The 14,304-nt window shown below is 39.0% G+C and overlaps 1 protein-coding gene across 1 annotated transcript; it reads left to right on the top strand.

Annotated features, from left to right (window-relative positions):
* The first annotated feature begins 420 nt into the window (after window positions 1-420).
* On the top strand, window positions 421-13,829 carry mtap (methylthioadenosine phosphorylase). Its single transcript, XM_061089876.1, has 8 exons — window positions 421-521; window positions 2,283-2,369; window positions 2,659-2,717; window positions 2,943-3,110; window positions 7,784-7,886; window positions 8,463-8,702; window positions 12,255-12,377; window positions 13,331-13,829. The coding sequence occupies exons 1-8, from the start codon at window positions 498-500 to the stop codon at window positions 13,367-13,369; spliced, it is 843 nt and encodes a 280-aa protein (XP_060945859.1). The 5' UTR covers window positions 421-497; the 3' UTR covers window positions 13,370-13,829.
* The last annotated feature ends 475 nt before the right edge of the window (window positions 13,830-14,304 follow it).

Below are 14,304 nucleotides of genomic sequence, written 5' to 3'. Positions count from 1 at the left end.
GTATTTAATGCAGTACTATATTTCAGCTGAAACACCTCGTCGTGTTTATTCACAACCTTTAAATAATATAGACTACACACAATATATACACAGATGAGCCACTATTGTAAAACCTGTCTTTAGTTGTGAGATAACATGAGCGAAGATGCTCATCTTTAAAAACTAAATATGAAATCCAGTTTTGCTTATCAACTTAGTTCGGACCGGTAATTAAGAGTATACAGTTATTATCTGCCTTTTGGCTAAGTAAGCAAGTATATCAACTATTATTACCAGATAATAATGTGATATGTCTTCTTCTATAAGGTGATAGCCTATTAAACGTCTCTCTCGAACTAGATGAAGAACTTGTGCTTGCGCTTTTGTTTTGAAAGCACAGTGACAGGAAAGGAAATGCTTGACTTCCGGCTCTGTGGCGGATGTTAACCACAGACTGTAAAGCTTCTTCTGCCTCAGTACTTTGCCGCATCTTTACTTTAACAGGAGAAGACGCAGTCATGGCTTCCACTGCTCCCATTAAGGTAAGGAACCCCCACCCCCCCTCGTAACGCCCTATTATAAACGTCACTCTGGGAAACCAACGAGGAAGAGTAGCTCGCAGCAGCTGCAGCTCGGACAAACATGAAGTGCTGGGGGGGTTAAGCTAGTAGATGTTAGCATCGTGTTAGCCAAGCTTAAAGTGTGTCGGCTTTAAAGGGTTAAGCTAAAATAACACACATGCTAACAGGCTAAGTCCAGTGTACGGTCAAGAGGAGCTGAACCGGAAGCATGGGAGGTGCATCCCCTGGAGCACGTGTTCAGCCGGCACCTCTAACCACACACAGCTGACTGCAGGGAAGAAGAACTCAGGTCATACTTCAAATGAATTAAAGTATCAAAACATTCCAGGAAAACTTGTATTACTAAAGTATTATAATAAGATGGGCGTCAGTCGTGTTACTCACAGACAGGCCTATGTTTCATGTTGTCAGACCCTGAAGCTGGTTCGGGTCTGATGGTTTTAAAGAGGTGTTGGCTCATCGCATGGATCATCTTGCTGCTGAGCTGCTTTGAGTTGTGCTGACAGATGTTTACGTGCCTTTGTTCTCCCCATCAAAGTGTGTGAAACAGTAACATCTCACTGTATCTGCTGTCTGTACATGTTGGATTGTCCCACTTTTAAAACAAGGGCTCATGGGAAAACAGGACTGTGATCACCTTTAGTTGGGCTAATGTGCCACGTGTCTTTTTTTCTATTTGTCTTGTGGATTATTTGCTTTCACTGTATCAGTCTCTGTATTTGTTTTCCTGCAGAGGGACAGTGGATGTAAATTAGCATTTTTGTTAATTCCAGCATGTTTACATTTAGTATTTGTACTAAAGACATAGACTAATGTTCGCTAATGGGCCCATTAAATATATAAATAGAAATAATATTTTTTAATATAGATTTGCAGCACCACAATGACACCTCACAAAACACCTCTCTAAAAAAGGCAGTGATATTGTACTATAACTATGATTGATGCATCAATAAGTTGTATCTGTATCAGTGTGGTTGCTGGTTTAAGGTGGAATTCAATTTATTTAACAACTGAATTTAATATTATTATGTTTATGACTATGAATCTCATGTGAGAATATGATCATATTAGAACCTGACTGATTTATCACTTGGCCGATATAAAGCAGATGATATGAGGCTTTCACAGACATGGGTATCTGCATTTGTGTTTGCAGCTATGTGGCGACGTAAAAAGTTTTATTTTACAGAATAAAGATTTGCATTCATGTTTATATTGTGCGTTAAAAATGTTAATATTTTGTTGCATACAGCTCGAAAGGAAAGAGTAGCCCCACTGGGAAATCAAAACAGTAACTTTTTACAGAAAACAGATAACCATTAGTTGAAATGACATTTAGGTTCACGTTAATATTTGTACCATATTTGTCTCTGAAATGTGTTTATGCTTAAACCTAATAGACCTAACACTGAACACAGATGTCAACTGATAATAAACACTTATAGGTCTACACATACAGTTTGTAAAGCTTTCTGTATCTGGGAGAAAAAAACAGCATCACGTCTTACCAGATGAATTTGCCAATTGGTTTCATAATGGTGACTGATTTGACAAAGTGCTCAAATAGTTTGAAACAGTTTTTGTGTTTCTATCTTTGCCTTTATTTCCCAATTCTCTTATGTAAAGGGAATTTGTTTAAATTTAAATTATTTATATAGATGTAAGTGTTTCATTAGTGTGATATTAAGACTTTTAACCTTTTTCTATTGTTTGATCTAGATCGGAATAATTGGTGGTTCAGGCCTTAATGATCCAGACATCTTGGAGGGAAGGACTGAGCGTTATGTGGATACACCATATGGAAAGGTCAGTGAAGCTGTTGAACAAACCACAACCTTCTAGGGTAAAGAAAACAACAATCACTACAATTAAGATTAAACACACTAGTGAAAACATCACTAGGATTATTTTATATTCAGTTTCTGCCAATAGATCCCTTTCACCTACTGTTAATCTTACACACGACCTTTTAATAGATCAATGTAAATAACAAGCTCCACTGGCATTCAGGCATATTTTTTGTAAAAAGATTCCTTGCAGTAAAATATTTCTTTACTGTTTTATTCATAATTGGATGATTCTGCTTTTTGAACAGCCGTCTGATGCCTTGATACTGGGAAAGATAAAAAATGTGGAGTGTGTCCTTCTTGCAAGGTAAGAAAATGTGAATCCTGATAATGTTATCTGTTAGCACCATCTAGTGGAAATTCTGTGCACTTGTCAAATATACCGGACACTAGTTTCTGCATATCTTCACACAATATTTCACTCCATATCAAATTTATTTTCAGTTACATCTAAGCATTTATTTTGATATCTCTGAAATTGATCAGTGTAAACTGTCTGTATCTCAAATGCTGTTTATTTTCCTGTTCGTAGGCACGGGAGACAACACACCATAATGCCATCCAATGTGAATTACCAGGCCAACATCTGGGCGCTGAGAGAAGAGGGCTGTACACATCTGCTTGTTACCACAGCCTGTGGCTCACTGCGGGAGGAAATTCAGCCTGGAGACATTGTCATCATAGATCAGTTCATTGACAGGTGAGTGTGACGTGAACATATCAGATTATGGTTCAGATAACTTGCTATCTGGCAATTTTTTTTTCCCGTCAATTTACTCCCAGGACTTAGATACTCTTCATAGCACCTTACTAATATTACCCTCTTGCTGCTTTCAGAAAGGCACTGAGTTTTGGACATTTTCCTGAAATTTTACGTAGTGACTTTCAGTGCAGTCCTCTCCTCAACTACATCTTTACTTTCACATTGCAAGACTCGTATTGGATGATTTTCCTCTGGTGCTGCATAAAAGCACACTGTTATTGTTATTGGTTACTGTTATCGGGTGGAGCCTGGTTGGGATGAGGCGGGCCCGGCTTTTTGTACGGAATGAGCAGGAGAATGAGAGTTAAAGTGAGGGTAGGAGGGAAGGAAAAAGAGAGCGATAATGCTGAGAGACCCACGGCGAACACACAATGAATGAAAAGGACAGGCTGGAGAGTGCCGGAAAAATTATTTTTTTGTCATCAAGTACTGGGCCGGTAGAGGGAAGCCCTAGCTTCATGTGCCTGTGCCTGGAGGCCAGTGGAGCTCTCCCTCCCCCACTCACTGGGCCGCTGGAGAGGAGCTGTCGCATTGTGTGTCTGTATCTGGGCCTCAAAAGATGTTTAATTTGTCCAGTCTTGGCTCCTTAAAAAATCATGGCTCCCTCTGCTCCCGATAAAGTATTTAAATACAAAGAGCCCATTCCAGGGTAAAGAAAACAACAATTTGTCAAGTTTAGATGAAACACACTTGTAAAAACATCACAAGGTTTATTTTATATTCAGTTTCTGACAGTTGTGGGATATAACTTTATATCTGTCGTACTTGACAGATCTTGAATTTGTATTCATTTAGTCTTAAAAGTCTTAAATTTAACTTAGTGAAACTTGCAGAAAACCCTGATTTTAGTAGTGGAACACAGATTGCCTCTTTTTCTGGTGTCCAGTAGTCTCACTAACAAGGTTTAGCACATTATCCTAATTTAAGTTGCACTCAGGCCCCATATTACCTCAGCACAGAGGCGTTCTGAGCTACTCAGCAAAATGATTGTGGCCACTATTTAACGGTCAAGAACAATGTCGGGACATTTTTTTTGCTGAGCAGTTGTCTCGCTGCTCTTTATCCCACCAGGGCACACGTGGATAATCACAGGGAGAAGTCACAGAATCTAGATGAAGCTAAATAAACTGGCCAGATGTGAAAACTGTGAGCACGGCCCACAAGGGGGAACTTAGGGAATTTCCTGACTGTCCGATCAAACGTCTTTTCAAGTATATTCAGAGGTGTAATGAGTATAGTTGAGATACTTGTTTGTCTTTGTAACATTAAAATAACTTGCAACATCACAATATAATTTATCACAGCATAGCCTTAAACTTGAATTCTAGAGTACACAGTATATTTATGTGAATTAAATGATTTCATGGTTTCCTTTTATGAATTCAACTCTTTGAAATAAGGTATTTATAACTGAATGTGTTGTTATTCTCATATCAACTGTTTCTCTTGTTAAATAGTTCAAGCTTCTTGAAAAAAGTTGTTCTTGGTGGTTGTTCTGTAACAAGTGTACAGGAGGGCGACTGTACAAACATCTTCCCACAAATCTCAGTGACAGGACTCATGTTACTGTGTGACGAGAGCGTCCAGATAGCTGAGTGAGAAAGAGGAAAGAGTTACTCGCTGTGGTTGACGCACTTGTTAAAGCCAGTTTTTGTTTACTGTCACTTTCAGTGGGAAACAAACTATAACCCTGTGTTCAATTTGTTTTTGTTTAGCTCTCACGTGTCACGTTGGTCTCAGGCTTTTGTGAGAATAAAAAATGTAGTCTCTGTGCTATTCCACCTATGGAAACAGTTAACCCCAGTGTGGGGACAGAGCATCTACCACACAACCTTTACCATACAGATAGTTGTAAAGTGTTGTGTTTCCTTCCTGTCTTGTCATTGTTGTGTATCATCTTGCATGTTGTTAGCTGTCAGTTCTCATTCATTCATTTTGCTCAGCTAATTGCCACTCTCCTGTCAGTGGCTGTCATGTTGAGATATATACAGTACATATTTATATATATATATATATATTTATATATAAAAAGGGGAAAAGGTGTCCCTGTGAAAAAGGGAGACACAGTAAGTAACTAGAAAGGTGCTTCTCTTATGTTAAAAAAGTGGAAAAAAATCCTAGATCTGCCCATTTATCCAGATCCACTCCATAATTGTATAGGTTCTTCCTTAGGTCATTCCCCAGCCCTTCACAAAATTTGATGGAAATGGGTACAGTAGTCATTTATTTATCCTGCCGATGGACAGACAGATGGCAATGAAAACATAACCTCCTCAGCTGAGGTGGCTGGTGAACATAGTGGAGCATTTAACAACTAAACAGAGAGATTTCTATCAGGACCACAGCAAAGAGAGGAGATGTTGGACTTGCTTTTGGCCGGTTGACGTAAGCACAGCACCAAATGAATGATAATGACAGTGTTGCTCTGTCACTGCTCGATGTGTACATAAGCACTGGATGGCTGTACTCACAACCAAGGGGCGTAATCCAGGACCTCGGTCAGAATGAAACTTGAATTTGTTGAAATGCATTTCCACACACATCACCTTTTTCGTAATGAACATGAACACAGGACCCAGGTATTCTGTCTCAGTGGCTCAGATTGCAGAAGATGATTATGAACTCTTCCTTTCAGAAATAAAAACTCTTGCTGGTGAACCTGAGAATAGCTTTCCATGAGAACTTATATTCTCTCAGCAGTATCTCTGACCTCAGGCTTGTATATGTGTTCCTATGTGTAACATACAATGAGCGTGACCCTGAGGCAGCGTGGTGCTCTCTCTCTGTCGGCTGAGTGCACAAATTCCATTCAATAACTCAATATGTGCAGTGAGAGGTGCTTGTTTTTTTGTAAGGATGGTTTATTTGTTAGCAATGGGTTGGCAGACAACTGTCTGAATTGAGTCTGAATTGTGTCAGTGTGTTTCCCCTGTATACTTGTACTCAAGTTTATCACGTTGCCTGTGGTTTTACTCGCCCGCGTTGGTGAAGCCGATGAATAGCCCAGCTACCAGAATCAAGCACAGACGAGATCTGTTTATCAGAAATGAGGAAGTCATTCGCTGGGACCTGTTCAGACTTGTCCCACAGCATGTGACGCCTTGTTTCCAAGGCTTCACTTTATAGATGCCACAATATTTGTAATTACCTCTTCTTATTTACTAAAAAACAAACATTTAATCGCTGCATATATAGGTCAGTGTCACTGGCTTTGTCGAGTTTTAGGTTTTACAATCTCACATGAACCTTAAAACTCCAAAGGTTCGAACATCTCCTATCTTTGCTCTTTATATTTTGTTGTTTTTTCACCTTGCAATACTCAAGAAGACTGACATTTATTACCTCAGCCAAGGAGATTATAGTTTTATTAGTGTTTGTTTGTCAGTTAGCAGGATTATGCAAAAACTACTGAACCGATTACCATGAAACTTGGTGGAAGAATGTGATGGATCAGGAAAGTACCATTTTGGTGCGGCTCTGGATAAGAGGGAAAGATCAAAGAACACTTTTTTCACTTTCGTCAACATTACGAGAAGGGGAATATTTTCACATTTTCACAGATCTTATAGGTAATAAGTCATGGATCTTGATGAATTTATCTATTTTGGTGTAGCTCCATTGAATTAATTGGGACCATTAGAACTCAGACAGTTTAACATTGGGAGATATTTTATTGATCTAGATTTAAAAAATCTGGTATGTTTAATGTTAAACAGTATATTTTATATTAAATTAATTTGATAATAATCATTAATTGCTAGATGAACCAAACATAATATTCTAAAGTATTTAATTGTACAGTATTTCTTCTTCAAAAAAAAATTAGATAACAAAAACAGAAGCATAGATTCCATCCAACATGAGTGCATGGATAATGTCCTTTTTCAAAACTGTTGCTATTGGTGGTAAAAATGTGCGGGAAACATTTGCCACGGTGATTTTTAAAATGATCTTGCATATGAAATGATGCCAGACCAAGATAACCCGACTGCCGTCACAAAAACAAGCATTGTCCTCAGACCACAGTTTATTTCACACAGACACACACACACACTCACAAACACACCCACACACTACTGTGAGTTTTTTCTTGTTTCAGTAGGGTGCAGCTGCAGCTCTGAAAAAAAGTGCAAGGTTGATGAGTAAGCGATTGGGGTTGGGCAACAATTGAAAGATGCATATTTTGAATGACTGAGATAATTGTGTTATGATGTACTAAGCTCTGGGAAAAGATGACAAATAGAACATGTTTGATGATTTGCCACCACGGAACCATCTTATAATTCAGTGAAGACTGTGAGGCTGCTGGCAGTCACAGAACCTGGTACTCTCAAGCCACCGGGCTAAATCGGTCTGTTGCCATCTCCTTAGCCACCTCCATAAAGAATGGGACTGTGCCTTGCATAACCCCACTGTTTCAGCAGCAGTGTAAACTTGTAAACTGGAGGAAAGCTGTTGCCATAAAGATAGAGACGTTATTTGGTCCTAGATAGCTGTGAAAGGACTTTTCACATTTTAAATAGGTTAATGACAATTTTATTAATAAACATTCCAGCCATGGTTGCCATGACAATAACTTTCAGTCCTTTGTGTTTGCTCCTGTTTGCCAGGACCACAAAGAGATCTCAGACGCTGTATGATGGACAGCCCACCAGTCCTCCAGGTGTGTGTCACATCCCCATGGCCGAACCTTTCTGTAACCGAACCAGAGAGGTGAGTCCATGAATACCTGGCAAATATCTACTTTCTTAGATGTCTTGTACATTTATTTGTTCCAAACCTTTAGAATAATGAGTTTACTTAAAATTTGGAGTTTCCCCAAATTTCTACCAGGGTTGGTGTGGAGGTGGAAAAACGATAATTCTGCAAGCTTGTGCAAGCAGAAATCAAAACAAGATTCATTTCATGTTTTGAAACTTTGAAACTCTTAAACTAATTTGACAGTTTTGTAGAACTTTTTCTATGACCTTGAGTTTCTTTCATTAATGAATGTTTTTATAGTGAAAACAGTATCTCAGAGTGACAATGTTAGGTTCACAAAAACCCTCCTGTGTTGAGGGCAGTCCTGTCTTGGAATAAATATTGTGTAATGTTTCAGTCTACTGCAAAGAGCAATAGACCGAAACATGCAGATGAGCAGATACCAAACAGCGCAGCTGCAATTCATTCAGCATCACAGTTAACAAGATGAGATAAATACATAAACTATTCACACCATGTGAACAGTCACCTGCTCCTCTTTCAATTTGCTGAGTGGAGACACTTACTAGCTCTACTCCCCTGGTGCAGGTCTTGGTGGAGGTGGCGCGGAGTCTGGGCGTTAAGTGTCACGTGCGAGGGACTATGCTGACTATCGAGGGGCCTCGCTTTTCCTCGAGAGCAGAGAGCCTGATGTTCAGACAGTGGGGCGCTGACGTCATCAACATGACCACTGTGCCCGAGGTGGTCCTCGCCAAGGAGGCCGGCATGTGCTATGCCAGCATTGCCATGGCAACAGACTATGACTGTTGGAAGGAACATGAGGAGGCGGTGAGTGACAGGCTGATCCTAACAGCTGAATTTATTTATTTCTGCTGCCATTGTCTTTGTGTGAGGCAGTGCTGGTCATTGGTGACATCACGTCCTCCCCGGTCATTTCCTCCAGAACTTCTCTCCTCCTCCTTAGATCATTTCAACTGCATCACACTTTCATTTGTCTTTTATTTTTAACCTTATGCGAATCGTAACTGGAGACCTGGGTAAGAGCAATCAGCAAGGCAACAGGAAGCAAACAATGTTTGCTAAAGCAATTATTATTTATCATTTATCTTGTTTTCTACCTTACCTATAGTATAAGCTAAAATGAACAGCAACTTCTATTTATGTATGTGCGATTGTGCGTATGTGTGTATTTATTTTTCACTCATTTCTTCCCACAATTTGCTCTTGAAATTGAGCCAATGATAATTGTTCGTCAGCAGAATTATGGATGGGGTTTACACCTGCTGGAGAAAGAAAAATTGTAGAGTGACCTCTCTTAACTATTATCAGGGATAATAGTGCATATTTAATTCTACCACTTCCCCTAGGGCTTTATTTACCCTGTCCTCACTGAACACCCAGCTGATTCTTAAAGCTGTTTCTACATCCTTGAATCACACAGGTGATTCCCAAACTGGGTTCCAGGACTCAGAGGCTCTGGAGCAAATACTTTAGATAAAATTGTGCCACATCGATCAAATGTACAGGTTTGAACCACTCCTGCCAAGCTGTGAAGAAATAATAAAACAATAAAATAATTATTGCTCAATTATGTTAACTCCCGCGGTCGCTCTGTGCTGGTAGCTCTGATTACAACACAGCAGATCAAGTTAATAATCACTGATCACATGGAGAAAAAAAAACAAAGATGCGGGACAGATGTTAATGTTTACATAAACATATGGCAGACTGAAAGTCTGTTAACTATGAGCAAACATCTTCGTTTGTTTAACTTGGACTTGTTTTTTGGCTCTGGACATCCCCGGGCCATTTCAAATACACATGCCAAGTGTGAAAACGATTAGTTGAAAATAGTTTGCGAGATATGCGATCCACAGATAGAGTCATTCATGGAATTATTAGGTAGTATGTGGTCTTAAAAAATCGCAAATCTTATTTGTGGAAACCTGCAGAAACTCTATTTGATGTTTGTTGTTATTGTTCTTACTTTCTTTGTTACAAAGGGACCTTGTTTACTGTGATCTGTGATGATTACTGTCGTCTTGTTGCAGGAAGCACAACAACGTTTGGGTAAAGGAGCTCTTCACTTTTTGCCACAGAGTATAGTAGTTTTGAATCAATTTAATTGTACTGGTTATATACAAACTATCCATTGTTTTACTACACATAGGGAAAAAAATGGAGTTGATTTTAGTGATATATGTTTTATGCCAGGAGCTGTATAAATACATATTAGTGACCAATATAATAATTTGGTTCAGGATAACAAATATCAGCATTGTGGTTATTTAGCTCATTTATTTTAGTTGGTCTTCTTTCAGCACTGAAGTTTTTGCCATCTGTGGCCCATAAACAGACGTCAGTATCACACAGCTTCCGAGTGACCTACTCTCTGTCAAACACTCTGGGTAATGCAATGAAAAATTGCATGTGGGCGAGCTTCAGCTTATTAGTCACTGATCCAGCCAAACTCACAACTCCAGTTCCGAGTTCCTTCCGCTGACCTCTTCCCCCTCCTGTTGCCGAATGCTCGCCACATCCTTCCGCCCACCTACCCCCCCCATTCCCTACCAGATTCTCACTACCTCCTGGGCCGGCACACTGCCTGCCAGCCTCCGGTGGAAGCCCTGCCAGAGGAGGTTGACTCTCAGTGACTCATCCACTTCACTGTCTTCGTCCTCGCAAATGCCACAAATACATGAACCCAGTCATTGAGTGTGACATGAAAACAAAGCCCTCAAGTGAAGGGTTAATGTTTGCATGAGATAATCATGCAGCACAGGACGAAAACAAAGTTGTAACGTACTGTACGGACCACTGTACGTCTGGCTGAGAAATTATATGAGAATTAACCCTTAGATATCACATCATTTAATTTGGATACACATTAATACTCTCGACCGGAATCAGATAAATAATTAGACACGTATAGATTTAAATTTCCACATTCTTAAAGGGGAGTTATTGATTGTGAATAAAGGGGTTTAATCTAGACTCGCTGCCTCATGAATGATGACTCACTGGTGTACAGGGCACAGTTCACAGCTTGAAAAAACAACAACCTGCTCGTCGCATCTGCACTGAAATTGAACATGGCTTGCTCATAGCTTCTCCTGTGACAGCTGTGTCAATATGCCCATAACAAAACTAACTTTTCATTTTCACCCCAGCATCCAGGATTGAGCTGTTACTTGACTTGTCATGTTTCATGATGTGCAATACAGCGACTTTATGGGGTTTCTTTGTATTCAAGGTGGACAAAAAATTCAATTTTGTCATTAATAAAACAATTTCAGTGTTTTAAATTACATTATCTATCAAAATTCAGTGGTCTTACTGAAACAATAATATATTGATGAGGGGTACATATTTCTATATGTTGTATATTTGGCTCCCATTAGTCCAATACTGACTAAAACCTAATCATCTGTGTGGCAGACCTCCGTTGTGTTGCAGAATCTATTCAAGCAAATGAATGAGCCTCAGCCTTGGACCGTTTTTCTTTTCTTGCCTTCTTTTCTGGTGTCATTTTCTTTGATTACAGTGCTCATGGCCACAGCTGCAAATATGTATGAATCCATCGCATATGCACTATTTGCTGCTGTCTGTGATTTTCAAACAGCTTCACTGTCTGTTTGTTTTTAGCTTGTTATTCCCACACACCAGTCGCCGGAGGCACTATGTGTTCGGGCTGTCTCTGTCGTTCCACTCTAGTGAAAGCCCTTAGGGAATTTCTTCAAATTCATTATACGTTTGTTCATTTGGACTCACGGATGACCTGATTAGAATTTAGAGGTCAAAGGTCACAGTCAACTCAGGAGTCTGGAGGATAAATGTATGTAGACTGAAACTGCTCTGGTTTGCAAAGGCATACAAGTGCAATGTGGTAATTCTACTGATTTTAATGAACTCATCATCAAGCTATTTTCAAAGACTTAAGTCTGAGGTACCCAGTGGGATTGTGATTGATTGTCAAGCTTGGGAATTCAGAAAGTAGCCAAAGAATAACATATTGTTGGTTTTGTATTTTTATTAGAATTTCTTGATCACAACATATATATTTACAAATTATACAGTGTCAATATCACAAACTTTATCCTTGAGCGTAATTGAGAGGATTACTGTCTGCAGAATATAAAAAACATCTGATAGTGTGTTCACGGCAGCAGCTTTGATTTCACAGGATTCTTCCTTCACATCATGAATAACTAATAAAAAGATACGTCCATTGAGACTTTTTAAACCCGCAACTTTATTCATAGTGCAAACGTGTATAAGCCGATACATTATTGGGAAATACAGAGTGACTGTGACACAAGGAAGTGAAAATTGCATCGTGTTTTTTAATGACAGCCGGATATTTCTCTTCCGTTATCTCAGGTCTGTGTAGACAATGTAATGAAGACGATGAAGGAGAACGCCAACAAAGCCAGCAGTATCCTGCTAACTGCAATACCGCAGATTAGTCAGCTGGACTGGTCTCAGACAATGAAGACCTTGAAAGTAAGTTGTTTACTTTCTGATGAGTCATTTCCATTAAGTGTTGTGAGTAGTTGTGAAAGAGGGTCTAATTATCTTCCGTCAGTCTCATCAAACTGTCAGGAGCTGAACTCCTTTCAAAACACCACCGATTTATAAAGGTGACTAAGTATTTTTTTTTAACAAAGACTTCTAAGTGCCAGTTTAAATCAAATCAAATGCATTTACTGATGCCATCAGGACGAATTTGGGGGGGGGTGCTTCATCATGCAGACTGCAGGAGTCAGGGATTGAACCTGACCCACTCCACCTCCTGAACCTAAATATATATATATCACATTTATGCTCAAACGTGATACTACATGACTAACATGATGAGTGATTTTATACTGGGTGCATCCTTAAGATCCATTTGTGACTAGAATGGCTCTAAGTAGAGCATACCCCCCCACCAAGGCCAAACAGTCCCCTTAAATTCAATCATGCTGCACCAAACTGCTCACTCTCATAGATATCAGTTCCCTTATTATGCAAGATTTTTTTCTATTCATTAAATTTATTCCTTGGGGAATTGGTGAAAACTTCCAAAAACACCCTATCTCACAAAAAAACAAATTTTGTTTGGTCCACACCCCATCCTGAATAGAAAACAACAAACTAAATGGTGCAGTAACAGTAGTTTTAAACATGCCTGAAGTGCAGTGAGGTAAGTAGTGACATTTCTCCTCAGAAGTTGTTTGTTTATTGCAGACAGCTACACTTAGAAAACTTAAAAAACCTTTTACCTTTTTTGTTGTACTGGAATTTTATTAATGACAACAGGCACAGACGTTTTGATTCAACTTAGGACAAAATTTTATAATCATGTTTGTTTGTTTTTCTCTCCAATGAACGAAACCATGTTAACAAACACAATTGCTGTATTTACATGACTCATACATTTGGGGATAAAAACTGTTTTGTTCCTTCTGTTGCAGTCAATGGCACAATCTTCGGTTATGTTACCAAAGCACTGAGGGTGTAGAAAACAATTAAGTAGAAAAAGGACCCGAGACACCACCTGCACCGACTCCCACACGGACAACAGACTCGACTCTGCCTGCAGATTTGTCATCAGTGAATCACGAGAAAGTGCCTCACATAAATAATGCATGTGCTGTCTGCAGCTGGAGTTTCAGTGTTTTTCTTTTTTCTTGACTGAAGATGCATAAAAAAAGTCCCTCTTCTCTCTGATCATCACGCCACACTTTCTCTCTGGAACACTTCAGTCTGATCACATGTTTACAAAACACTTAAAAAGACCAAGAAACGATTTTAAATCTTACGACTATGCTAGATTTGTATTTTTTTGTGGATTTCTATTTTGTTGTTGTCTGTAAGCATTTAAAATGTATACATTTGTTGCCGGTAAACCATTGGTGTCTTTATTGCTGTTAATGCAGGATGTAATAAAAGTTTTGTCATTTAGCACATGCATATTTAGTTGATGCCTTCGTCATATTACACAACTAAAAAAGTTTTAAATTCCTGCAAACACTTCAGCAAAATAGTTTGAATAAATTCTTGTTCTTGGGAATATTTGTCTTTTCCTACTGGGGAACAGCTTTATATTTGGTGGAATACTCTCATTTGTATTTGTTCTACATCACTGTTGCATGCGTGACATGAATCAGATAATCAGAACTTTTACAGCATTTTATTTCTATATCAGATCGGATCCCTGCATTTATAGACACAGGAGAGACACACTTTATGTATGTATTGACATAAAATGTTCAATACATGTAAGATTCATCATAAACTAATGATATTGGGATTTTTGTAGGAGTGCTGGGCCTTTAGAGCCACTCCTGTCCTTTTTTTCTAATCTTCATTTGCTGCAACTGAATCTTGTCACTATGCAGAGTATCTAAAAATAGTCCCATTGCATTTCCTCTTCGTTGCCTTGTCT

The sequence above is a fragment of the Limanda limanda genome, chromosome 2 (assembly GCF_963576545.1).
Source record: "Limanda limanda chromosome 2, fLimLim1.1, whole genome shotgun sequence".
In the NCBI taxonomy this organism is placed as follows: domain Eukaryota; kingdom Metazoa; phylum Chordata; class Actinopteri; order Pleuronectiformes; family Pleuronectidae; genus Limanda; species Limanda limanda.
Note: the sequence above shows the minus strand (reverse complement) of the source record. Positions and strands in the feature narration are given on the sequence as shown.